The sequence below is a fragment of the Sapajus apella genome, unplaced genomic scaffold, assembly GCF_009761245.1.
Source record: "Sapajus apella isolate SASKATOON/1434 unplaced genomic scaffold, GSC_monkey_1.0 scaffold78, whole genome shotgun sequence".
NCBI lineage: Eukaryota > Metazoa > Chordata > Mammalia > Primates > Cebidae > Sapajus > Sapajus apella.
In genome coordinates this window covers 10,083,530-10,110,270 of record NW_022437018.1, presented here as the reverse complement: position 1 = coordinate 10,110,270, position 26,741 = coordinate 10,083,530, and the positions used below count along the sequence as shown (strand labels likewise).

The 26,741-nt window shown below is 43.8% G+C and overlaps 1 protein-coding gene and 1 long non-coding RNA gene across 5 annotated transcripts in view; one reads left to right on the top strand and one right to left on the bottom strand.

Annotated features, from left to right (window-relative positions):
* The window catches only part of PBLD (phenazine biosynthesis like protein domain containing), a 41,300-nt gene extending 14,900 nt beyond the window's left edge, over positions 1-26,400 (top strand). Inside the window, exons 2-10 of one of the 4 annotated variants that reach the window (XM_032252625.1) lie at positions 511-663; positions 11,357-11,456; positions 11,979-12,077; positions 15,683-15,792; positions 15,882-15,911; positions 19,536-19,624; positions 19,894-20,072; positions 23,751-23,813; positions 24,846-26,400. In XM_032252625.1, the coding sequence (XP_032108516.1) occupies positions 580-663; positions 11,357-11,456; positions 11,979-12,077; positions 15,683-15,792; positions 15,882-15,911; positions 19,536-19,624; positions 19,894-20,072; positions 23,751-23,813; positions 24,846-24,958 (867 nt within the window). In that variant the 5' untranslated portion in view covers positions 511-579 and the 3' untranslated portion in view covers positions 24,959-26,400. Of the gene's footprint in view, positions 1-507; positions 664-11,356; positions 11,457-11,978; positions 12,078-15,682; positions 15,793-15,881; positions 15,912-19,535; positions 19,625-19,893; positions 20,073-23,750; positions 23,814-24,845 lie in introns of all 4 variants that reach the window. The other 3 variants (XM_032252624.1, XM_032252623.1, XM_032252622.1) reach the window with 3 other exon arrangements.
* LOC116533015 lies at positions 318-15,437 on the bottom strand. The gene is made up of 3 exons (XR_004261041.1): positions 15,350-15,437; positions 11,701-11,703; positions 318-333 (listed from the first exon to the last, which is right to left on the bottom strand). It is a non-coding gene; the product is annotated as an uncharacterized LOC116533015 (long non-coding RNA).
* Positions 26,401-26,741: the final 341 nt, after the last annotated feature.

Here is a 26,741-nt window from a genome sequence, read left to right as displayed (position 1 = left end):
ACATTGACTTTTCAATACAAAATGTGGAAAAAAAATCAAGTTAGCCAGTATTTTAAAATGAATTTCATTTTAGAGGTTTTAAAAAGGTAGGAGATCGGCCAGGCACAGTGGCCCACACCTGTAATCCCAGCACTTCTGGAGGTCGAGGAGAGTGGATCACCTGAGGTCAGGAGTTCAAGACCAGCCTGGCCTACATGGTGAAACCCTAACTCTACTGAAAATACAGAAATTAGCCAGGTGTGGTGGCAGGTGTCTGTAATCTCAGCTATTCGAGAGGCTGAGGCAGGAGAACTGCTTGAGCGGGGAGGCAGAGGTTACAGTGAGCTGAGATCACTCCAGCCTGGGCTAAAGAGCAAGACTGCATCTCATAAAAAGAAAAAAAAAAAGGTAGGGGATTATATATCTTTAAATGTCGTACGTTTGAATAGTTGCTTAACTTTGTATCTGGGAACTGTTATTGCATCTGTACACCAAGTAAAACATTAACTTTTTGATTTTTTTTCCAAGAAGAAGACGTAAAGCAATTTTGAGAGCTGTACCAGCAATTTTGAGAGCTTGCAAAAACAGCTTGCAAGGACAATGAAGCTTCCGATTTTCATAGCAGATGCATTCACAGCAAGAGCATTTCGTGGGAATCCTGCTGCTGTGTGCCTCCTAGAAAATGTAAGTGCTTGGATTTGAATTACACTGCCAGAAATTCTAGATTTCTGTAGAAACAATTAATTATTTTAAAAGACTAGTTTTCACCTGTTGGTTCATCTCTTTGGTTTGTGTTCTTTGCCATCATTTCAGTGATGTTCACGTAAGCAAGTTGGTTTTGACCAAAGTATTTGATAAAAACTCGTATGCCTTGGGTACGACTAATGAAGATTCAGATAAAGAGGAACTAGAGCCAATTTTTAAAAAGAAGAGCTAGGGCTCCCTTTCAGCCGTCAGGTTTTCATTTAGTTAGCACCAGGTGTTGAGGAGAATGAAATTAGATGAGCTTTGTGTGACTAGACATAGCCAGTTTCACATTTAACATAACAGATGCTAGCTGAGTATCTTGAATTTACCTATAGCTTAGGCAATTAGAAATTCTTTTTAGGACCAAGAAAATGAGATATTTTGCAAGGAATTAAGTAGTTAAGTAGAGAGGTAGAAGGAGTTAAGCTATAATATATAAATAACTTACTGAAAGACTCATTTTAAAAGTGTCTTTTTGATTAGGATAAATATTAATGGAATAGTTAAATATTCTTTGACCTTGAGGGTTAACAGTTAAATATTCCTTGACCTTGAGGGTTAATAGTTAAATAATATTCCTTGACCTCAAGGAAAAGTTAGGAGGTCAAGGAATATTGAAAAGAAAATTCCTTGAGGTCAAGGAATATTGACCTTGTTTTTGTCCCTAAGTAGTAAGAAACAAGGTAGGGTGTCCTTTCACTCAGAGCAGTTAGTACAAGAGTAGATTATCTGAGAATTACTTCAAGAAGACAGTTAGCAATTGATCTTAAGGAAGTCATATTAAGTTGGGAAAAGTGTGCTGGGGCCTTCGAGGACAGTGAATCTTAACCTGGCTACACATAAAAATCACCTAAGGAGCTTTGAAAATGCTGCCTTCCAGACCAATTACAACAGACTCTGGGAGTGGAACCCAGGTAGCAGTGGGGTGTGTGTGTGTGTGTGTGTGTGTGTGTGTGTGTGTGAAATGGAGTTTCGCTCTTATTGCCTAGGCCGCAGTGCAATGGCGCGATCTGGGCTCACTGCAACCTCCGCCTCCTGGGCTCAAGTGATTCTCCTGCCTCAGCCTCCTGAGTAGCTGAGATTACAGTTCCCTGACACCATGCACAGCTAATTTTTTTTTGAGATGGTGTTTTGCTCTTGTTGCCCAGGCTGGTGTGCAATGGCATGATATCGGCCCACCACAAATTCCGCCTTCCAAGTTCAAGTGATTTTCCTGCCTCAGCCTCCTGAGTAGCTGGGATTACAGGCATGCACCACCATGCCCAGTTAATTTTGTATTTTTAGTCGAGATGGGGTTTCCTCCATGTTAGTGAGGCTGATCTGGAACTCCTAACCTCAGGTGATACTCCTGCTTTGGCCTGCCAAAGTGTTAGGTTTAGAGGCGATAGCCACTGCACCCGGCCATAACACGGCCAATATTTTTTTTTTGTATATATATATCTCTCTCTATATGTATTTTTTTCTGAGACAGAGTCTTGCCGTGTCGCCCGGGCTGGAGTGCAGTGACGCAATCTTGGCTCACTGCAACCTCTGCCTTCCAGGTTCAAGTGATTCTCCGGCCTCAGCCTCCTGAACAGCTGTGATTACAGACACGCACCATCACACCCAGCTAATTTTTGTATTTTTAGTAGAGACAGGGTTTCACCATGTTGACCAGGATGGTCTCAAACTCCTGACCTTGTGACCCACCTGCCTTGGCCTGCTAAAGTACTGGGATTACAGGCGTGAGCCATCGCACCTGGCCACTTTTTTTTTTTTATAGAGACAGGGTCTCACTATGTTGGCCAGGCTGGTCTCGAATTCCTGACCTCAGGTGATCCACCTGCCTCGGCCTCCCAAAGTGCTGGATTACAGGCATGAGCCACTGCACCCAGCCTACAGTGTTTTTTAAAGTTCCCCAAGTGACTCCAGTGGGTGGGAGAACTGGGCTGGGGGCAGTGGCTCATGCCTATAATCCTAGTACTTTGGGAGGCTGAGGCAGGAGGATTGCTTGGGGCCAGGAGTTTGAGACCAATCTGGCCAACATAGCGAAATCCTGTCTCTAAAAAAGGAGGACTGCTGAGGTGAACATAGGTTTTTAGTTGTTTTGTTTTGTTTTTTTAATTTTTAAATTTTTTTTTATAAAATAGACCTGGGGTCTTGCTATGTTGACCAGGCTGGTCTCAAACTCCTGGATTCAAGTGATGTTTCCACCTTGGCCTTCCGAAGTGCTGGGATTTTAGGCATAAGCCACCACACTTGGTGGAATATTATTAATTGAGTCCCATTTCCACAGTTCTTTTCTCCCTCAAGTGGAGCAGTAAGGTGGCCATCAAGAGTCCTTGTCTTATCTTAACTCTACATTCATTATGCAAACTTGTGCTGGCATTTTCTCTCCACAAAATGCCGAAGGTAATAAAGTTAATAACCTTTGTCCATTATGACAAGAGCTTGGGAAGATTAGTATGAAAATAACCAGATTCCAAATCATGACCTTTCTTTAGAAACAATCTGGCAAATACAACTCCCTGTCAAGGAATTGTGGAATTGACTATAACTGCTTGTCAAAAGTATTACTACATTTGCCTCATGGCCCCATGTAATATCCTTGAAGAGTTTTGACAATAGTTTATATTGAATAGAATATAGTCCATTTTTATCAGATAACAAACATTGGCATTATTCTCCAACTTACTCCTTTGATTTCCAGTAAATTAAACATCAGACTTATAGGATTGCTATCTCCTTCTTTTTCCTCTCTCTTTCTACCTATCTCTTCATTAAAACATATTTTGTATGCTAATCATATGTTTGGAAAAACTAGGAAATAAAAATTTAAGCAAAAAACTTATAGTTTAAAACAACATGCTTCAGTATGAGTGGAAGAAGGAAAAAGAAGATCAGGAAGTCCATGATTTGGGCAAGCTCTCTTTTTCTTTATTTTTTTGAGACAGGGTTTCACTATATTAGTCAGGCTGGTCTCGAACTCTTGACCTCAAGTGATCCACCCACCTCAGCCTCCCAAAGTGCTGGGATTACAGGCGTGAGCCACCGCGCCCCGGCCATTTGGGGAAGCTCTCTAAAGAGTTTTCCGATTCGGCCGGCTGTGGTGGCTCACGCCTGTAATCCCAGCACTTTGGGAGGCTGAGGTGGGCAGATCACGAGGTCAGGAGTTTGAGACCAGCCTGGCCAACATGGTGAAACCCTCGTCTCTAATAACAATACAAAAATTAGCTGGGCATGGTGGCACGTGCCTGTAATCCCAGCTACTTGGGAGGCTGAGGCAGGAGAATCACTTAAACCTGAGAGGTGGAGGTTGCAGTGAGCTGAGATTGCACCACTGCACTCCAGCCTGGGAGACAGAGCAAGACTTCGTTTTAAAAAAAAAGTTTTCCAATTCACTTTCTTTTGAGGCTTGGGCCTATGAGACCAGGATAATTTCATGGCCTTTCAGGGACACCTGAATATGTATCTAAAGATTAGTTTGTTAAGCCTCTTAGTCACACTTTTCTGTTCTTTGGATGTGAGAATCTTGACCTCCTGGAGACAAAGGTAGCACTTTTCCTTAATCAATAACAATTATAATAGAAGTATAAATGATGGTGTCTGCTCTCGGGTTTGTTGTGTCCTGAGATGGTAGAGAGAATACAAGTGGCCATGGGAAAATGTCAGAGACAAATAAACTCTAAACCTTATCATATTGGCCACAATTCGGTAGGAATTCAGCCAGACTCTGGGCTGAATCAGAGGTGCAAAGGTTAACAAGTTCGCCAGCCCTTCAGGTGCTCAGAGTCTAGTGGGGAAGATGGACCTGTAAACTGACCATTATTCAGTAGTTACCACAGAGGCTAAAAAACCTGAAGGTTCTAGGTACGACGGAGACTCAGAGGATGGAATAATGTTAGATTTTATAAGGTAAAAATACTTCAGATTTTAAGTATAGGGCTTCAGAGGAATTTTTTTTGTAGATTTGTTTTAAATTATTTAAAATTTGACCAAGATGCAACTAAGCATAGGAAAACTTCGTGGACAGACTGAAGACTAGGTCACGGTGCTTTGAGGTTTTTGAACACTTGATAAAAGATGACTGAAAGTAAAGTAAAAACTTCTGAGGAATAAAGTTCAAGAGCTTCTATAATATTCTAAAGGGCTTTTTGTTTGTTTTCAAGACAAGTTCACTTTTAATTTCTTTTTATTTTTTGACACAAGCAATCTTCCCACTTCGGCTTCCCAAAGTGCTAGGATTACCGGTGTGAGCCACCATGCCCAACTGACAAACTCATTTTTAAATTTTTTACATGAAAAACATATAACACTTTAGGTGAAAGCAAAAAACAGATTAAGGTCTAAAAGGAACATACAGCAGATATTTGAAAAAAATTAATAGAAATTGTCCGAGTGCAATGGCTCACACCTGTAATCGCAGTACTTTGAGAGGCTGAGGCAGGAAGATCACCTGAGGTCAGGAGTTTGAGATCAGCCTGGCCAACATGGTGAAACCCCGTCTCCACTAAAAATACAAAAACTAGTCAGGCATGATGGCATACACCTGTAATCCCAGCTACGCAGGAGACTGAGGCAGGAGAGTCAATTGAACCCAGGAGCTTACAGTGAACTGAGAAAACACTGCTGCACTCCAGCCTGGGCGACAGAGCGAGACTCTGTCTAAAAAAAAAAAAAAAAAAAGAAAGAAAAATGAAAAAAAAAAAATTGATGGTGTCCTCAGATGCCTGACAATCTGTTTGACAATAAAGACCTTGTAGAAACATGGAAAATGTATAGAAGCAATGTAAAAAGTAAAACAGATATGATGACAGCTGGGTAAAAACTACAAGGACCCATGAGCAACTACTGGCCATGGGTAGTGTCCTGTCTCTGAAAAAATAAAATCAAAATCAAAATAAAAAAAGCACCAGTGGTGCTAGAAGAGGCAGGTTTTAGAACCTTCTCCATCCAGGTGCATTGACTTTACTGGAATCTTACCTGCAGAGGGACAAATGAACAATCAGGACTGATAAGTCGGGGCTGTCATATTTAGGCTGCCATATTTTAAAACTGCCACAAGATGGGAGTATTTTAAAACTTTACTCTGATTTTCTGATCCTTAATCTTTGTGGGTCACAAGGTGATGGAACCTCAGTATCCCAGTACACCAGAACTCAGAAAGGCAAACATCACTCTGTTTTTGCTGTTGGAAATTTGATTCACATAAGAAGGCCAAAGGGAAATGGATATTAAAGCAAGGGAATTAATAGCTGTTGGTTTGCAACTGTTTTGTACAGCGTTTGAAAAGAAGCTCATAGTGTAAAATGGAAAAATTGTTGGAAAGAAAAGCCAGTATTTTGAATGAACGCATTCTCTCTCTTTTGTTTGTAAGGCTTTCAAAGTTGAAGCCTTTCCGTGATTCACCCTTGTCTTGTCCTTTGGTTGCAGTGTAGAAATTCAGTGAAAGTCCAGCTGCCAGTGATGCATGTTGTGGGCTGCTACTGTCAAACTTTCCATGCCTCTCTGGTCCCTCGGGCAAATAGCAGGTGCATGTTCCAGTGTCCTGAAATAGAAGTTACAGTTATATAAATTCAAATTGCAAGAAGTGCAGTATACCAAGGTAGAGAGGATTAAAGAGCTGGTGGGCAGTGGAGTTTGCATCCTAGCTAATGTGTGAAAGGGCCCATTTGCAAAGAAATCTATTACCAATAGATGGTGAGCTTGGCTACAATGTAGGATGTTTTAATACTTCTAAAGACTTATCCTATCTGTATCCTGAAAGTCCTCTGGATTCTTAAAAAAAAAAAAAAAAAAAAAAGACTTATCCTAAAGGTCACAAAAAGCTATAGACAAAGAAAGGAAGGACAAAGATAGGAAATTTGGCCAGATCAGATAGAGGAAGGACTGGCAGGCACTTTAGGTTTCTGCAGGCAAGGAGGCAAGACTAGGAAGGCCAGCAAAAGCTTTTCTTGGTCACCCCTTCAATTACCACTGGAGACTTGTGATTGCAGACTCTGCACTAAGGGGCTTAAATACCTCTCAGTTTCTATCAGGTGTCATATGCATGGCCATCTCTTGTTAGAGGTGCTTGAGTTCAATTCTTTTTTTTTTTTTTTTTTTTTTTTTGAGACAGAGTCTTGCTCTGTCGCCAGGCTGGAGTGCAGTGGTACAATCTCAGCTCACTGCAACCTCCACCTCCTGGGTTCAAGCGATTCTTCTGCCTCAGCCTCCCAAGTAGCTGGGACCACAGGTGTGTGCCACCACGCCCAGCTACTTTTTGTATTTATAGTAGAGATGGGGTCTCACCATGTTGGCTAGGATGGTCTTGATCTCTTGACCTTGTGATCTGCCCGCCTCAGCCTCCCAAAGTGCTGGGATTACGGGCTTGAGCCACCACACCTGGCCGTTTGAGTTCAATTCTTAATATTGTTGTCTTGTTGCCTGGGAGTTTCCAGTGGCCCTCTCTACTCCTCTACTTAGGTGGGGCTTCTCACTTACCCAGGTTCACAGGTGCCTGCAGGTGGGACAGGTGCTCATTCACTGCATTTTCATCATCCTATTTCTAGAATTCTAGAGTGCCCAATATGCTAAAGGTTAATCTCTGATTTAACAAGAGAATGGGCTGGGTGCCGTGGCTCATGCCTGTAACACTTTGGGAAGCCGAGGTGGGTGGATCACCTGAGGTCAGGAGTTCAAGACCAGCCTGGCCCATCTTAAACCCTGTGTCTAATGAAAATACAAAAATCAGCTGGGTGTGGTGGCATGCGCCTGTATTCCCAGTTACTCGGGAGGCTGAAGCAGGAGAATTGCTTGAACCAGGAGGTGGAGATTGCAGTGAGACAAGATTGTGCCACCACTGCACTCCAGCCTGGGTGACTTTGCAGCAAACAAAAACAAAAACAAAAAAAACAGAAGTGAGATCAAGCAACTTGCCCAATACAAAGCTCTTTGCACACACTTTTCTGTCCGAATCACCGAAATCTCTCTTTTCTAGGTTCACCTCAAGGCCTCATCTTTAAAGTTTTAGAGTATTTATTGTCAAAATCTATGTGTCTCAATTACGTATTCTCTGGTATTGTTCACAAGTGCTGTCTATGTCGGTCTTAACTCCCTACCTAGATGCTAAGTCCCTTGAACACAGATTCATGGCTTATACACAAGGGTTTCTCAAACTTTAAATGCACATAATCACCTGGGGAATTTGTAAAAATGGAGATTCTGATTCAGAAGGTTGGAGGCCCCAAATGGGGCCTCAGACTCTGCATTTCTAACAAATCCCCTTAGTTGTGGTTCCATGCTCCTGGCCCGGCACAGGACTCATTGATTGATTGATTGCTGTTCTGTCTTAGAAACCTTGCAGGGGTTCATTTTCTCTGCTAGACATTAGTTTTCCCTGTCTGTAGCATGTTAAAGGGTTAATAATCATTTGTCTTTGTGATGGGCAGGCAGTGTAGTGTGGCTGGTTAAAGCATGACTTTGAGCCACTCAAATAAAAAGCTAACATGTATTAAGTACTTACTGTGTGTTGGGCACTGGGTTATTTCTTTCTCTCTCCCTCCTCTCTCTTTCAGTCTTGCTCTGGGTGGGCGGGGCACAGTGGCTCATGCCTGTCATCCTAGCACTTTGGGAGGCTGATATGGGTGCATTGCCTGAGCTCAGGAGTTCAAGACCAGCCTGGGCAACATGATGAAACCTCATCTCTACTAAAATACAAAAAGTTAGCCGGGCTTGCTTGTGTGTTCCTTTAGTCCCAGGTACTCAGGGAGGCCAAGGTAGGAGAATGGCTTAGAACCTGGGTGGCGGAGGTTGCAGTGAGCTGAGATCATGCCATTGCACTCTAGCCTGGGTGACAGAGCAAGCCTCTGTCTCAAAACACACACAAGTGCGTGCCCCCGCCATTCCCCAAACCTGCCTTTTTTTTTTTTTTTTTTGAGACAGAGTCTCGCTCTTTCACCCAGGCTGGAGTGCAGTGGTACCATCTCAGCTCACTGCAACCTCTGCTTCCCGGGTTCAAGCAGTTCTACTGTCTCAGCCTCCTGAGTATCTGGGATTACAGGTGCACACCACCATACCTGGCAAATTTTTGTATTTTTAATAGAGACAGGGTCTCACCATGTTGGCCAAGCTAATCTCCGACTCCTGACCTCAGGTGACCCACCCACCTCGGGCTCCCAAAGTGCTGGGATTACAGGCGTGAGCTGTTGTGCCCAGCCCCTGCCAGGATTTTTATATCAGCTGATAGTTTTAAAATCATGACTGATTTTTCACAGTAATCACAGTTTTATGCCCTGTACAATTATACAGAACATGTTTCAAAAGATTTTGAATCAAAGAATGTTTAATATGCATAACTCATAACTCAAGTGAATTATGAATTTACTAATATAAAATTATTCTTCTTCTGGGTTTCGGGAGATCAAAAGCAGTAAATTTGACCAAAACAAAAATGCATTTGCTTTGAAACGTCTTTAAAATTCAAACTCAAACTAGTAAGCATTTTATTGATTAAAAATGGATTCTCCTTCTCAAAAGGAAAACATATTTCAGGTCTACTTTTTTTCTTAAGAGGAATGTGTGTGTGTGTTTGTATGCATGTATATATCTTCACAATAAACCTTGACTTAAGTGCTATTATTCCCATCTTAAAGGTTTGGAAACTGAGGCCATAAGAGTAAATGGCTTGCCCGCTTTTACACTGCTACTAGGGACTCACCCAGTATAGAAATTCAATTCTGTTGCTGGGTGCGGTGGCTCACGCCTATAATCCCAGCACTTTGGGAGGCTGAGCGGGCAGATTGCGTGAGCTCAGGAGTTCGAGACCAGCCTGGGCAACACTGTGAAACCCTGTCTCTACTAAAATAATACAAAAAATAAGCTGGGCGTGGTAGCGTGCGCCTGTAGTCCCAGCTACTTGGGAGGTTGAGGCAAGAGAGTTGCTTGAACCCGGGAGGCAGAGATTGCAGTAAGCTGAGATCGCGCCACTGCACTCCAGCCTGGGAGACAGAGCAAGACTCTTTCCCCCCCCCCCCAAAAAAAGGAATTCAATTCTGTTTTCAAACCCACATAATTTTTTTAACATTTAATTTTGAAAACTTAAAAACCTATAGAAAAGTTTTGAGAATGGTACAATGAACATGCATATTCCCTTCCTCTATATTCACCTGTTGTTACTATTTAAAAAAAAATTTTTTTTAGAGTCAAGGTCTTGCTGTGTTGCCCAGGCTGGTCTCCAACTCCTGGGCATAAGCGATCCACTCGCCTCAGCCTCCCAAAGTGCTGGGATTATAGGCATGAGCCACTGCGCCTGGTCAGTTGTTACTATTGTGCACATTTGCAAAACCCTCATCCTTTTTCCCTTCTTTTTTGTTTTTGAGACAGGGTCTTGCTCTATCACCCTGGAGCAAGGCACAATCATGGCTCACTGCAGCCTTGATGTCTGGGCTCAAGTGATCCTCCCACCTCAGCGTCCTGTGTAGCTGGGACCATAGGCAAGCACCACCATGCCTGGTTAAACTTTTTATTTTTATTTTTAATAGAGACTAGGGGGTGGGAGCGCCTCTCTGTGTTGCCCAGTGGTCTTGAACTCCTGGTCTCAAGCAATCCTCCTACTTTGGCCTCCCAAAGTGTTAGGATTACAGCCATAAGACACCATGCCCAGCTAAAGCCCTCATTCTTTTTTTTTTTTTTTTTTTTTAATCTTTTATTTACAGAGACAGGGTCTCACTGACTGTCTTGTTACCCAGGCTGGCCTTGAACCCCTATACTCAAGCTATCCTCCTGCCTCAGCCTCCCAAAGTGCTGGGATTACAGGCGTGAGCCACCACGCTTAGCTAAACTCTCATTCTTAATTACTGTACTGTTTATTAGGTATATGGTGGTCTTGGGATATTATATGATCCCTCTGTTTAATTTCTTTATTTGTAAGGGCATAAAAATATTGACATTGAGGGTTTTAAAAATGAGATTAAGTGAAATAGTGTACTTATTTTTTCAACAAATGTTTATTAATCTCCTACTGTGCTGGAATGAATACCAGACATTGTTCCAGGTCTGGACAAACCAAACAGCACAGTCCATACACTAACAGAACTTAGAATCAGAGGCGGGGAGGCCAGACAGTGAAGGGCACACAAGGCAATTTCAGGACATCTAAGCACTGGAGAGGAGACAACACCTTTAGACACAGTGGTCTGGGAAGGCTTACTAGAGGAGGTGACCCCTGGCCAGAAGCCCTTCCCACAGAGGGGAGTAAATGCAAAGACAGGGGAAGAGCGGTCCCGCCTGCCCAGAGTGAATGCTGAACATCTCTTTCACCAACACAGCAAGAGACTGGGGTACTTCCTTTTGTGGAGATTGTTTTTAGAAGAGAGCACACTTTGTCAGCTAGACTAGATCTTAATTTGGCAAAAGATAGGCTAGGCCAGCCAGTTTTTCACAATCTATTCCAGCTTGCACATTTATAACTCTTCTTCACAGGGTACGGCAAGCATGGATTTCTGAGAATCAATCTTTATAAAAGGTGCCTTGAATTCCTTGGTAATGATTTCCTTTTATGCATGTTACTTTTATTATTAATAAACTGCTTTTTAAATTAACAGTAGTTGCTGTCCAAAGGAAGTCTGATCTGTGTTTCTGAAATCTCAATAATCTTTTGTTTCTAATTAAGGAATTGGATGAAGACATGCATCAGAAAATTGCAAGGGAAATGAACCTCTCTGAAACTGCTTTTATCCGAAAACTGCACCCGACAGACAACTTTACACAAAGTAAATATGCATTTTTTTTTTTTTAACTGCCCTGTCGCCCAGGCTGGAGTGCAGTGGCATGATCTCGGCCCACTGAAACCTTCGCCTTTTGGGTTCAGGCAATTCTTGTGCCTCAGCCTTCCAAAGTGCTGGGATTATAGGTGGGGGCCACCACACCTGGCCTAAATATGCATTCTTTAAAATCATTCTTGAATGATACCAGAAATTATTTTTTAGGTAGGGGAATGATCTTTAAGGAAAATACCCCCTTGTTATTTGCATGCAGATAGTAGACAGAGCAGGAGATTCTAATTTGGTTTTCAGTTCATCTCGGGGAGGGGGTGTTGGTGAATCTGAATGTTTCCATTCCAGATCTAGCACTGGGGAGCCCTAGGATGCTTGCCTTGCCATCATTCCTCCTTTTACAACATGTTTCAGCTATTCATCATGCTAGAGAAATATTTAGGAAAGAGGAAAATGAGAAGTCTGTGACCTGCTTGCATGGGAATGATCTCATCTCTCTTTGGCTTTTCCTACCCTCAGGTTCTTGCTTTGGACTAAGGTGGTTTACACCAGCGAGTGAGGTCCCACTCTGTGGCCACGCCACCCTGGCTTCTGCAGCTGTGCTGTTTTACAAAATAAGTAATGTGATTTTCTTTAATTAATCTAACACTTAGCAAATGGCAATTTTTTTTTTAAAGTTCTCACACTTTTTCTGGTGGTTCAAAGTGACTGGTATAAAGACTTCACAGAGTTTACTTCATGCTATTCAGAAAGAAAAACAGCAAACTTCAATAGCACTTAGGCCTTTCTGAGTATGTGCCCAGCATCATTGGAAAGCTGCAGTCAGAATGCCATTTTATTTATTTTATATTTTTATTTTACTTTACTTTCTGGTCTACAAAGAGTTTGACAACCATTTCATTTTATTATTATTATTTTTTGAGACAGAGTCTCACTCTGTTGCCCATGCTGGGGTGCAGTGGCATGATCTCAGCTCACTGCAACCTCCACCTCCCGGGTTCGAGTGGTTCTCCTGCCTCAGCCTCCCGAGTAGCTGGGATTACAGACTCCCACCACTGCACCCAGCTGATTTTTGTATTTTTAGTAGAGATGGGGTTTCACATGTTGGCCAGGCTGCTCTCGAACTCTTGGCCTCTGGTGATCCATCCACATAAGCCTCCCACAGTGCTGGGATTATAGGTGTTATCCACTGCGCCTGGACTCATTTTAAACCAGAGATCTCTGGTTTTGTGGAGCTTGCATGGGCAGAATTGTCATCTCATACGATATGATATCAGGGACCAACAGGCACATTTCACTCCAATTATTTCCCCTCCCACACTGAAATTCATTTCACAATAAGAGATTCTTCCTTTTTTTTAAGATGGGGTTTAGCTTAGTTGCCCAGGCTGGAGTGCAGTGGTGGGATCTCAGTTCATTGCAACCTCTGACTCCTGGACTCGAGCCATTCTCCCACTTCAACCTCCCAAGTGGCTGAGACCACAGGCGCACACCACCACACCTGGCTAATTTTTGTATTTTTTGTAGAGACAGGGTTTTGCTATGTTGCCCAAGCTGGCCTCAAATTTCTGAGCTCAAGTGATCCGCCCACCTTGGCCTCCCAAAGTGCTGGGATTAGAGGCATGAGCCACCACGCCCAGCCAATAAGAGCTTCTTTGCTTGAATTTTAAAGATTCCTGGGCCCCCACAGTATGCATTCACCTTAAGAGGAGTTGCAGCACCTTAATTCTGCCAGTTTCTATCATAGCTGAATTTAGTTTAATGGATAGAGATCCGGGCCTTGTGGGAATGGGACAGAGAAGAGATTTCTGGAAAATGTCCCAAAACAGGAGATGGAAGCAGCCGTAAACAAGAATAAACAGCAAACGGAAATGGAAACAAGAAAATAAACAGGATGATACAACAGAGGTCACTGTGGGGATTGGGCAAAACCTCGTCTCTACTAAAAATACAAAAATTATCCAAGTGTGGTGGTGCACGCCCAGCTACTCAGAAGGCTGCGGCAGGAGAATCGCTTGAACCTGGGAGGCAGTCACTGCAGTGAGCCAAGATCGCACAATTGTACTCCAGCCTGGGCAACAGAGCGAGACACCATCTCAAGAAAAAAAAAAAAAAAAAAAAAGAAAGAAAGCAAGATTGATTACAGGAAGGAATTGAACTGTAGAGTAGTAGCAACAAAGAAAGGCTTAGGCCAAATCCATAGGGAGCTCTGAAGCTGGGCATTTTTTCAAGTAGTATAGTTCCAAGTAGAGGCAAAGAGTCAGGCCTTTTTACCCTCCATGGACCGGTCCCCAAAGCTTGGAAAAGATGTATGACTTTGGGCAAGGTAGCTCTACTCAGCCAAGGGTAACTCCAAGAGAGCGACTCAGCTGAGAGATGTGGGCCACCAGCACACTGGGCAAGCAGGGTCAGGGCCGGGTGTAGGGAGAGCCAGCAAGGCCCCAGGTTGCAGCTGACACAGCAGGTGCCTCCCTACACTTTGCACCCTATGGTACTTCCTTGCCTCATGGAGTCCCAGCCCAGAGGCCATGGGTCACATATAGAATATGGATCAGGACCCACCAGAGATGGGGAAATTTGGGCTAAAGGATAAGATGAAGCATCTGTGCGATGAGCTGGAGTGAGAGGAGCAGCATCCCAGGCAGAGGCTAGCAAGTGCAAAGCCCCTGGGGCCTGTCTATATGCTTGGCAAGAGATAAAGTTGAGAGGCCATATAATGTAATTCAATATACATTTCAAAAAGATGATATTGGTAACTGTGGATAGGGGATACGTGCAAAGGCAAGCAAACATCCCGAAATGTTTAGGAACTGAGTCTTGAAAAATAGGGTTTATTGAAATTAGATTGAGTGTCTTTTGTTTTTGTTTTTTTGACATGAGTTTTACTCTTGTCACCCAGGCTGGAGTGCAACGGCAAAATTTTGGCTGACTGCAACCTCCACCTCCTGGGTTTAAGCGATTCTCCTGCCTCAGCTTCCCAAGTAGCTGGGATTACAGGTGTCTGCCACCATACCTGGCTAATTTTTGTGTTTTTAGTAGAGATGGGTTTTACCATGTTGGCCAGACTGGTTTCAAACTCCTGACCTCAGGTGATCCACCTGCCTCAGCCTCCCAAAGCGAGATTTGGGAGTGTCTTTTGAAAACTGGACTCCACATGGGTTGGTTTGATGCCGAGGTTTGGAATAATCACACCCTGGAACCCTTCATAGGGCAGTCTTACTGTTAGATGAGCTAAGGTATGAAAAAATGCTTTGTAAATAATAATGTCTTATACCAATTGTAATGAGAAAAATTAAGCTTTGAGTTTCCAAGTGTAAAGTTTATGCTCAGTGAAAATTATTAAGCCAAAGTTCTTCACCTTTGACATGTGGTTTAAGTTTTACAGAAATATTAAGGGGGAGAAAAGAATTAGGTCACCATTCTTTGTTTTCATTAAAAATGTTATACACACTTATAAGTAGCGCAAGCTGTATCAGCAACATGGATGCCAGGATTTGTGGTGCATTCTTTTTTGTCTGTGTGTGTGGTTTTTTTGTTTGTTTGTTTGTTTTTTGAGACAGGGTCTCACTCTGTCTCCCAGACTAAAGTGCAATGGCATTAATCTTGGCTCACTGCAACCTCCACCTCTTGGGTACAAGCGATTCTCCTGCCTCAGCCTCCCAAGTAGCTGGGACTACAGGCATGTGCCATCACCCTTTTTTTTTTCTGAGGACAGAGCCTCACTCTGTTGCCCAGGCTGGAGTGCGGTGGCACAATCTCGGCTCACTGCAACCTCCGCCTCCCAGGTTCAAGTGATTCTCCTGCCTCAGCCTCCCGAGTAGCTGGGACTACAGATGCGTGCCACCATGCCCAGCTAAATTTTTGTCTTTTTAGTAGAGACGGGGTTTCACCACTTCACTCCAGCCTGGGCAACGCAGTGAGACCCTGTCTCAAAAAGAAAAAAAGGAGGCTAAGTTAGTAAGGGCACAGTTAGTAAGCAATAAAGAGCTGGGATCTGAAGCCTTGATGTATGATGCCACATTCAATCAGTTATGTTTTTGGTTCTCAAGTTAGAATCTAGTGAGAGTTTTCTCCATTCTAGACCCCAGCAACCCAAACCTCGCTCCATCACAGAAAAGGATGGCATCGCCAGAAAGTCTAAGACAACGCAAAGGTGTTTGAAATAGACATGCATATATATGACAAAAGTTTATTTCCTATTTCTTGATTTCTGTTTTGGCCAGAAAATATGAATAGCACGCTCTCATTTGTCACTCTGAGTGGGGAACTAAAGGCCAGACAAGCAGAGGATGGCATCATTCTGGACTTGCCTCTTTATCCAGCCCACCCCCAGGTCAGCTCTTTGTAATTATTGCCCTAAGGTGTGTGCAACCGACAGCTCTCCTGCTTTATAATAATTTTATTTTTTTTTCTCCCATCTAGAACTTCCATGAAGTAGAGGATTTGATAAAGGTTGGTAAAAAGAATCAAACCTGAGCCTAGTTATTGGTTATTGTTTGCACAGAAAGATTTAGTACCATTTGATCCCCAAAGACAGGTCTTCTACCAATATAAATGTTACAGTGTTTCAAGTTTGAATTTTAATATTCATTCTATTTGGTGAGAAGGTTGACCAGTTTTTCTTGGCTCCTGATTGCCAGTGCTGGCCCCCATGGTAGGGTGGAGGGAAGAGACACTGTTGTGTGGCAGGCTGAAAGCCACAAAAGAACCAATAGAGGTGGCGAAGAAGACGGAGAATAGGATGTCTTAAGGAAATGTAAGTTTCTGGGAGGAGACTAGCTTTTAGGGAAATGAAGGGATATTGAATGTCTGTGCTTCTCTAGCTAGAAGGAGAGGAATAGAGGAATGGGCCCAGAGCATCTCCATGCAAGTTCAGGTGTGAAAGTTGGGAATTTCTGGCAGAAAGAGATAATCCCATAAAATCCATACACACAAGGTGGAGGGAAAAAAGATGGAAGCTTCCTGGCAGCTGTCGGTGTCCCCAGTTTCTGTAGTAAAGGATGGAACTGAGGTGGGGGAGGGACGTGCTTTGATGGAGGAAACCAAGAAAGCATGAGTATCTTGCAGAGAAAACGATGCGGAACATGGGCCCCTCATGGGGTCTGTGTGGGCATGGGGCTTAAATATTAATGATGATGAAACATTTGAGAGTCTCTCTGTGTGCAGTGCCACTTGCTGAGCATTTCACTTGCATCGTTCATTTAATTCTCAATGTTTCTCAGTGAGGTGGGCACTGCAGTTGTCCCACGGAGGTTCTGCAGGGCCAGAGCAGCCCTGGATGACCAGGTGCTTGGTGCGTAGAGAAGAGAGGACCCAGGTCAGGACCAGGGCAAGGGCTGTTATGAGAAGAATGATTCTGTAGCTTAGTCTATTGTGAGTACTACTGGGGTATTTCTCAGTGAATTTTTAACTACAGCATTTGGAATCTCTTTAGTGTTTGGCTTTATCAATGTTTTCAAGGAATATAAACAAATAAGCATGATGGATCCTGATTTTATACTCAGCCCCACCCATGGCTTGGGTTTCTGGAGACACGCCAAATTTAAAAACAAACTGCTTTAAACATACTGGTAAGAAAGTGGGAAAAAATTTATAATGGCAGACCATGTTCATGGTAGAAAGAACTTAACTTTGCCTCAGAGTCAGCATTTATTAAATGTGATAATAAAGGGTTGTAAGTATTGTCATTTTGTGTTCTTCCCTAGAAACTGGCAGTAAGATTCCCAGCCGATAATTAAACTTTTTTTTTTTTTTTTTGAGACGTAGTTTTGCTCTTGTGGCCCAGGCTGGAGTGCAATGGTGCAATCTCGGCTCACCGAAACGTCTGTCTCCTGGGTTCAAGCAGTTCTCCTGCCTCAGTTGCTAGTAGCTGGGAATACAAGCATGTACCACCATGCCCAGATAATTTTGTATTTTTAGTAAAGATGGGGTTTCTCCATATTGGTGAGGCTGAACTTGAACTCCCAACCTCAGGTGATCTGGCCACCTCGGCCTTCCAAAGTGCTGGGATTACAGGCATGAGCTACCGTACCTGGCCTTAAACTATTTTTTGACATGAAGTTTTACTTTGTAGCCCAGGCTGGAATGCAGTGGCATGATCTCAGCTCACTGCAACCTCCGCCTCCCAGGTCCTGGTTCAAGCAATTCTCCTACCTCAGCCTCCCAAGTAGCTGGGACTACAGACATGAGCCACCGTGCCCAGCTAATTTTTGTATTGTTTAGTAGAGATGGAGTTTCACCATGTTGGCCAATCTGGTCTTGAAGTCCAGACCTCATGATCCACCTGCCTCCGCCTCCCAAAGTGCTGGGATTTAATCAACGTGGATACACATGCAGATAAGGGCAGGGTTTGAGAGACCTGCAGATAAGGGCAGATAAGGGCAGGGTTTGAGAGACCAAGGCTCTGGAGAACAGATGGGATCTGGCTATACGTAGAATTCCCATATCTTGAGGAAGTGACGTTGGTCAGCCCATAGTCACAGAGGGAGAAAGCTCAAGTACCACCCCAGGCAGAAGGAATTCTGTCTGTGGGAACTGGAGTATCTTGGCCTCTAACAAGGTTTAGGGAACCTGAAGCCACCTAGCAATTACCATACAACTACTGCGTAATTAGCATCTGCTGGGCCTGGCAGCTGGGAGTGGTGCCAAAGGATGACTTGTTGGTGTGGGAAGGGGTTGTCGCCTCGTAATCTCCCTCAGTGCTCCAAGCCACCCTCAAACAAGCATATGAACAAATGATGTTCCTGGATTGCAGCAAGATTATCTGCAGTCAGGTAGACTAAACCAAGGTATCCTGAGAGCATGTTGTTATTGATCTGTCACATACAATCTGAGTGAAAGTGGTATGCTTGCCAAGCAGAGCAGTGTAAGACGAGTCCTCTAGTCCTTACTTCCAGTCAAACTGCTAGTCCTGAGTCCTTGCCATGTGGAATGTTCTAATTGCTGCTGCAGGAACTCACATGAATGATTTCATTTAATCCTCACAGCTCTAAGAGGTGGACATAAGGCCTCCCATCTCCAAAGACAGTGGTCAGTAGGGATTTAGAGCTTTTTCTCTGACCTCAGACCTGGGTCAAGGATTGTGTGTGTGTGTGTGTGTGTGTGTGTGTGTGTGATCTTTGGCCTTTCTAAGTCTCTTTCTCCTTCTCTGTGGGGAGAATACCTACTTGAAGGAGCTGTGCATTAAGGTACATAATAGGCACTTGTGAGCAATGCCTGTGTTTTTGTTTTTGTTTTTGTTTTTGTTTTTGTTTTTTGAGATAAAGTCTCTCCCTGTCTCCCAGGCTGGAGTGGAGTGGTGCAATCTTGGGCAAGTGATTCTTGGTTCATCAGGTTCAAGTGATTCTCTTGCCTTAGCCTCTGAAGTAGCTGGGATTACAGGCATGCACTACTGTGCCTGACTAATTTTTTAATTTTTTTTTTTTTTTTTTTGAGACGGAGTTTCACTCATGTTACCCAGGCTGGAGTGCAATGGCGCGATCTCGGCTCACTGCAACCTCCGCCTCCTGGGTTCAGGCAATTCTCCTGCCTCAGCCTCCTGAGTAGCTGGGATTACAGGCACGCACCACCATGCCCAGCTAATGTTTTGTATTTTTAGTAGAGACAGGGTTTCACCATGTTGACCTGGATGGTCTCAATCTCTTGACCTCGTGATCCACCTGCCTCGGCCTCCCAAAGTGCTGGGATTACAGGCTTGAGCCACCGCGCCCGGCCTTAATTTTTTAATTTTTAGCAGAGACGGGGTTTTACCATGCTGGCCAGGCTGGTCTTGAACTCCTGACCTCAGGTGATCCACCTACCTCAGCCTCCCACAGTGCTGGGATTACAGGTGTAAGCCACTGTACCTGGCTGCAATGCCTGTTCTGAGGCTCACAGAGGCGTCTGTGGTAGCCAGGAGACTGATCATCCTTGGGCAACAGCTTAAGCTCTGAAACTGCACTAACGCTCTTGGGGACTGGAGACAATGGGTATGCTTGGCTCACAGTGGATGCTCAGTGAGAGCTCATTCCCCATTTCAGGGGATCAATGACTTGACCCAGGGCATGCCCCTGAGGAGATTTTGGTCTGTCTCTACAGACTGCCATAGGCAACACACTGGTCCAGGACGTCTGTTATTCTCCAGATACCCGAAAGCTTCTCGTCCGCCTAAGTGACACTTACAACAGGTAAGATTTTTGGCTGCATCAGCACTTTGGGGAGGGCTGACTGCCCAGATTTGTAGCTCTGCCTTGGTCTGGTTGTGCTGTGTGCAGTCAAATCATGATTTATGCAGCCAGAGTGTTTCTTTCCCTGGTCGGAAGACATTACCACTTGTTCTTCCCTCCCCTCCTGCTGAGCTGCTTGAGCAAGCTGCACCCCGGCCTGTTTTACAGAGTCTGTCTGGCGAGTGGGCTGTGAAATGGGTTTGTCCTAATCCATCTCGTTTATGAACAAGGTCATTTCTGGAGAACCTGAAAGTGAACACAGAAAATCTGACGCAAGTTGAAAACACAGGGAAGGTGAAAGGACTTATTCTTACCCTCAAAGGAGAGCCTGGTGGGCAGACCCAAGCATTTGACTTTTACTCCAGATATTTTGCACCGTGGGTTGGTGTGGCTGAAGACCCAGTGACAGGTACTTTTTACTTGAGCTCAAGGGAGGGTAAAACAATGGAAGAGGAGGATTGCAAATAGTTATTTAAGTGCACTTCCTGTGACCTTTCAGGTGGCATGGGTTTTGAGCTGCCTTGTTCCTCTATCTCTCCCCCTCCCTGCCATCCCTTCACTGAAGTCTCACAAGAAAAACAAAATAGAGCAGGCAGATAGCAGGGTTAAACCTGAGTGTCAGACAGCCTGGGTTTACATTACTAGCTTCCAAGCTCTTGACCTTGAGCAAGTGACTTGATTTTCAAAAGTCTCAGTTCCCTCCTCTATAAATTGTGTGTAATACCTCATAGGGCTATAAAAACACAATGCATGTTAAGGGCTTAATACAGTGCCTGGCACATGGTAAGTGCCCAATAACTACTAGCTATTTTATTTCATGATTATGTTTGTTTTTTTTTTGAGACAGAGTCTCACTTCATCATCCAGGCTGAATGGAGTGGCATGATCTCAGTTCATTGCAACCTTGGCCTCCCAGGTTCAAGTGATTCTCTTGCCTCAGCCTCCCAAGTAGCTGGGACCCACCAGCACACCTGGCCAATTTTTCTGTTTTTAGTAGAGATAGGGTTTAACCATGTTGGCCAGCCTGGTCCCGAACTCCTGACCTCAAGTGATCTACCCTCCTCGGCCTCCCAAAGTGCAGAGATTATGGGCATGAGTCACTGTCCCTGGCCAACTACTAGCTATTTTAATAATAACAGCAAAACTATCTCCTTGAGCCAACAACTCTAGATTATTCACCTGGAAGCAGAGGGATGGAGTCAAAAATGGGCAGAAATGTTATGACTTCTACTCTCACCCTCTTTGGGAACAGTGAGCTGAGCTGCAAAGGACAAGAATGCTTGAAGTGGGAGGATGGTGGGTGGGATGACGAACGGGGCCACAGGGGTTGAATAGAGCCTTCAAGACCCCTGTTCTGGTCAGGTGGCAGGGCTTGGATGGCTCAGTTACTCTCTGAGGAACAAAACACATGAAATTCAAAACTCAACAACAAGCACTTCTAAAGACTCAGGAAAATACCCAGCAACATCCCAACAGTCCAACTTCCCCATGGAAGAAAAGTTCTGAGCAGATTTGTACATACATGCACAGCTGCTTCTCAAAGATTCTAATTGGCCCAGAGTGCAAGTTTTTTTTTTCCTGTAATAATGCTTTTCTAGAGTGTAAAGATCCTTGGACTTTGATGACCAACCATCTGGGTTTGCTTGAGACTGAAGGGTTTCTCAGGATGCAGAGCTTTCGGTGCTAAAACCAGGATGGTCTCGGCCAACCAGGATGGTTGGTTGCGTTACTTGAACGACCCACGACACTTTTTTTTTTTTTTTTTGAGACAGAGTTGCACTCTGTTGCCTGGGCTGGAGTACAATGGCACGATCTCAGCTCACTGCAACCTCTGCCTCGCAGGTTCAAGAGATTCTCCTGCCTCAGCCTCCCATGTAGCTGGGATTACAGGCACCTGCCATCATGCCAGGCTAATTTTTTGTATTTTTAGTAGGGACAGAGTTTTACCATGTTGGCCAGGTTGGTCTCAAACTCCTGGCCTCAGGTTATCCACCCACCTCGGCCTCCCAAAGTGCTGGGATTACAGGTGTGAGCCACTGCACCCAGACCTATAGCACTTAATATGTTTTCCTAAATGAGAGGCTTTTCCTCTCCATCTTTTTCTCCCCAAAATATTTTTCTGTCAGTTATTGCTGTATATTTTGTTTTTTCATTTTAAAATCTAATCTCTGATCTAAATCCAGAGTACAAAAGTGAAAACAAACCTCGCTAAAAAGGAAGTTCTTTTGGCACCAAAAGCTCAGGAATGTTAGCTTGGTGGAGAATTTAGCCTTTTAGCCAGGTGCGGTGGCTCATGCCTGTAATCCCAGCACTTTGGGAGGCCGATGTGGGAAGATTCCATGGGGCCAGTAGTTTGAGATCAGCCTGAACAACATAGGGAGACCCCATCTCTACTAAAGAATTAAAAAATAATAAAAGAGGGCCGGGCGTGGTGGCTCAAGCCTGTAATCCCAGCACTTTGGGAGGCCAAGGCGGGTGGATCACGAGGTCAACAGATCGAGACCATCCTGGTCAACATGGTGAAACCCCGTCTCTACTAAAAACTACAAAAACTTAGCTGGGCATGGTGGCACGTGCCTGTAATCCCAGCTACTCAGGAGGCTGAGGCAGGAGAATTGCCTGAACCCAGGAGGCGGAGGTTGCGGTGAGCCGAGATCGCGCCATTGCACTCCAGCCTGGGTAACAAGAGCGAAACTCCGTCTCAAAAAAAAAAAAAATAATAATAATAATAAAAGAAAAGAAAATTTAGCCTTTTTTTCCGAGTTTCCACCTTTCTTTGCGTATGCACTCTGGAAAGAAGGAGATACTTTCCCTGGAAAGATGTAGAAAGATTTATACAAGGTTGGGCGTGATGGCTCATGCCTGTAATCCCAGCACTTTGGGAGGCTCAGGTGAGTGAATCACTTGAGGTAAGGAGTTCAAGACCAGCTTGGCCAACATAGCAAAAAACCGTCTCCACTAAAAATACAAAAATTAGCTGGGCATGGTGGCATATTTTGACTACTCAGGAGGCTGAGGCAAGAGAATCTCTTGAACCCAGGAGGTGGAGGTTGTAGTGAGCTGAGATTGTGCCACTACACTCCAGCCTGGGGAACAGAGCAAGACTCTGTCAAAAAAAAAGCAGAACAAAAAAAAAAAAGTATGCAGAGGCCTTGATTTTCCTACCAAGAGCTAACAATGAGCCGATAGATAAGACAATAATTAAAACCTGCAGTCTAATTCAGCCTTAAGAAACTGTAAGGACCAGTCACAGTGGCTCATACCTGTAATCCCAATACTTTGGGAGGCTGAGGTGGGAGGATCTCTTGAGCTCAGGAGTTCAAGACCAGGCTGGGCTACATGGCAAAACCCCATCTCAGGGCCGGGCGCGATGGCTCACGCCTGTAATCCCAGCACTTTGGGAGGCCGAGGCGGGTGGATCACGAGGCCAAGAGATCGAGACCATCCTGGTCAACATGGTGAAACCCCGTCTCTACTAAAAATACAAAAAATCAGCTGGGCATGGTAGCGCATGCCTGTAATCCCAGCTACTCAGGAGGCTGAGGCAGGAGAATTGCCTGAACCCAGGAGGCGGAGGTTGCGGTGAGCCGAGATCGCGCCATTGCACTCCAGCCTGGGCAACAAGAGTGAAACTCCGTCTCAAAAAAAAAAAAAAAAAAAAAAAATCTCTACAAAAAATACAAAGGTTAGACAGGCATGCTGACATGCACCTGTAGTTCCAGCTACTTGCAGAGGGCTGAGGTAGGAGGATGACTTAAGAATGGGAAGTCAAGACTGCAGTGAGCCATGATTGTGCCGCTGCACTGCAGGCTGGACAACAGAGCATTATTTTGTCTCAAAAAAAGAAAAAAGGAAAGAAACTAAGACATATTTGATACATAATTTGGCAGAGTTTATCCATAAATTCTATGTCTTCCTTTCTATCTCCATTCATAATTCTATACCCTGCTGTGGGCTGGCCAACATAATGATTAGGTGATCTAGGGTTTAGGCAAACTGGATAATTGATTGTAAATGCTTAGTAATTTATCACAAAGTTGCCTCTGTTTTCTTTGGGATTGTCTCCTAACTTTTCACTTCTTTTAAGGGTCTGCGCACGCTGTTCTCAGCAGCTACTGGTCGCAGCAGCTGGGGAAGAAAGAAATGCATGGTAGGACAGCTCTTTACCAATTTATTTTTTATTTGCCTAATTCCAATCCAGTGTTCCATATGCACTATCCCCTTGAAAATGTAATAAAATGTTATGTATCACCCATGTGAAAATGAAAGGTTTTTAAGATTCCATTCCTTCACCCTTAAAGATCCTTCATCCCAAACATCTTCACCTCTGCCTCCCCAACACACAGAGACTGTATGGACACAGACACAGTAACTGCCCAATAAGTGTTTGTTGAATAAAATTAACTAGCTGTATAACTTGGGACGAGAGAGGTTATTTATAATGTGATGGGTTGAGATTGGTTGATCAGCACGGTTCCTTACTGCTATTGCTAGTCACAGGATTGAATCAAACAAATTACTTTGGAACCAAGTCCCCTAGTGATAATGTATTGCTTAGGGGCAGAGAAAAATGATTGCCGCTGATGGAGGCTGCACTGCCCTGATCATCCAAGGAGTCTGTGACCCTGATTTGGAGAGAGCAGGGTGGCTATTCATTTTTTTTGGCGAGTCTAATTATTCTCTTAAGTACTGAACTCCTGGAAGACTGAGGCTATGCCTCTTTTGTCTGCCTGGCACACGTCGTTGCTTGAACATGTTATGAGTGAATGAACTCCCTCTGTCCTGTTCAGAGCTGAGAAGATGGGGGCCTTCTCAGAAGGGCCAAGACCACCCCTCGTCATCTTCTTAGACTCTACTTTTTCAAACATCTTTGCTTATTCTTCGAGAGAGGGGAAGAAAGGATGAGTGGGGTGTGTCTGGGCCATTATAGGAAGTGGCCCAGGAAAAGGCTCAGGAAGGGAGTATGTGGAGCTGTATGTTTTTAGATCAAATTGAGTTTGTGGTCCTCTCAGTTTGCTGGAGAATGAGGGTGGGAGTGGGCAATACCATAAACAGATGAAGGAATTTATTCTTGAAACTGATCTGGGAGGACTCTAGGATTTGTAATAAGAAATCTTTCATTATGCTCTGTTAACTTAAAACGGTGAAAATGCTCTTAATTTGACTCGTTTGTTTTCTTCAGCATTTCAGTGTTCCCGCCGAGGTGGAGAGCTGGGGATTTCACTTCGTCCAGATGGAAGGGTTGACATTAGAGGAGGTGCAGCTGTTGTTTTAGAGGGCACACTGACAGCCTAGAGGTGGTTGTGCTATGATGCCGCGGTCTCTAACCACCAAGTATTTTCTGCATAAAAAGAAATGTAAGGGACTGCCTTTAGCAAATGCGCATCGTTGCCCACTTAATCCTCATGTTAAAAATTTTAAAATGGGCTGGGCACAGTGGCTCACACCTGTAATCCTAGCATTTTGGGCGGCTGAGGTGGGCGGATCACCTGAGGTCAGGGGTTCTGTACCAGCCTGGCCAACATGGCAAAAACTCATCTCTACTAAAAATACAAAAATTAGTTGGGCATGGTGGTACATTGCCTGTAATCCCAGCTACTTGGGAGGCTGAGGCAGGAGAATTGCTTGAACCCAAGAGGCAGAGGTTGCAGTGAGCTGAGATCGCGACACTGCACTCCAGCCTGGGTGACAGAGTGAGACTCCGTCCCCACCCCCCAAAAATTGAAAAATGAAGACATTTTAATGGAGATTTAATAATGCTTCCAGACTAATGAACTAATGGAGTTTTGGCTCCACTTATGAGTGTATTTGAAAAGTAAGTAACCAGTTACAAAGAATAATGCTACTTCATTTCATTATGACTACCCGTCAGAGAAAGAGGAATACATTTCTGAGGAGTGAAACTAAACCATTTGAACTTAAATGAGTACCTGATTTTGCAGCCATTAAAATGAGTCAATAACTATGTGGGAATATAGAAAAATATTTTATAACGCTAAGAAAAAAGAGGACAATAGGCCATAAAATGTTAGCAATGTTATGCTATGTCTATATAGACAAGCATGGGCCATGAAAGATAGCAAAGGGGAAACAGTTCATGTGTGGGAGACGATTAGAAGTCATTTGAATGTATCTAAGAAGTGATTTCCTTTATTGTTTCGCTCATGTACAAAGACTAAAAATCAGGACAAATCCAGAAAATTAAAAAAATATGTATTAGGCTGCTTCCTGTTATAGTGAAATTAAACACTAAAAGTAATGTGATCTCAGCTGGGCATGGTGGCTCATGCCTGTAATCCCAGTGCTTTGGCAGGTTGAGTCCTGGTCAACACAGTGAGACCCTGTCTCTATTAAAGAAAAGTAATGTAATCTCAATCTTTTTCTTGATATATGGCTTGACAGTGATCATGTAAGAGGAATTCTTCTCTTACTTTAATAAAATGGGTTTTAACATAACTTTAAATTCAGTTAAATCTACAATATTGAATACCGGTAGTCGACTTTGGGATGGGGACTTTTTCAAGTCTTTATGAGTGTTTGCTTAAGGTGATCGCATTGATAGTAGTTCTCAGCCATCTCAAAAACTGCAAGCTAATCAGTTAGACATTCTTTAGTGACCTTAATATTTTCACTTTAATTGCTACTGTGTTTTCTGTTTTTACTGATCTTTGCTAATTTTATTATAGCAGTAATCTTGTGTTTCTCATGATTTGCAATAAAGTCAATAATTCACCAGCGTTAATGCCTTAACTTAATGAGTAACCAGTGGCCCTCACAGACCTCACAGTGGACCACAACACATCCATGGGTCATGATACTAAGGGTGAGAATTACCAGAGGGTTTTCACCAAATGTGGGATTTTCCCAACCTGAGACTGAACTGTGTGAATAATTTTATATAAATGCATAGCTGAGAGGGCCTGAATTTGATCAGGTCTGAATTTGATCTCTCAAATGTATGCTAATTTTTTTTTTTTTTTTTTTTTTGAGACAGAGTTTTACTCTGTTGCCCAGGCTGGCAGGATCATGGCTCACTGCAACCTCCACTGTCCAGGTTCAAATGCTTCTCACGACAGCC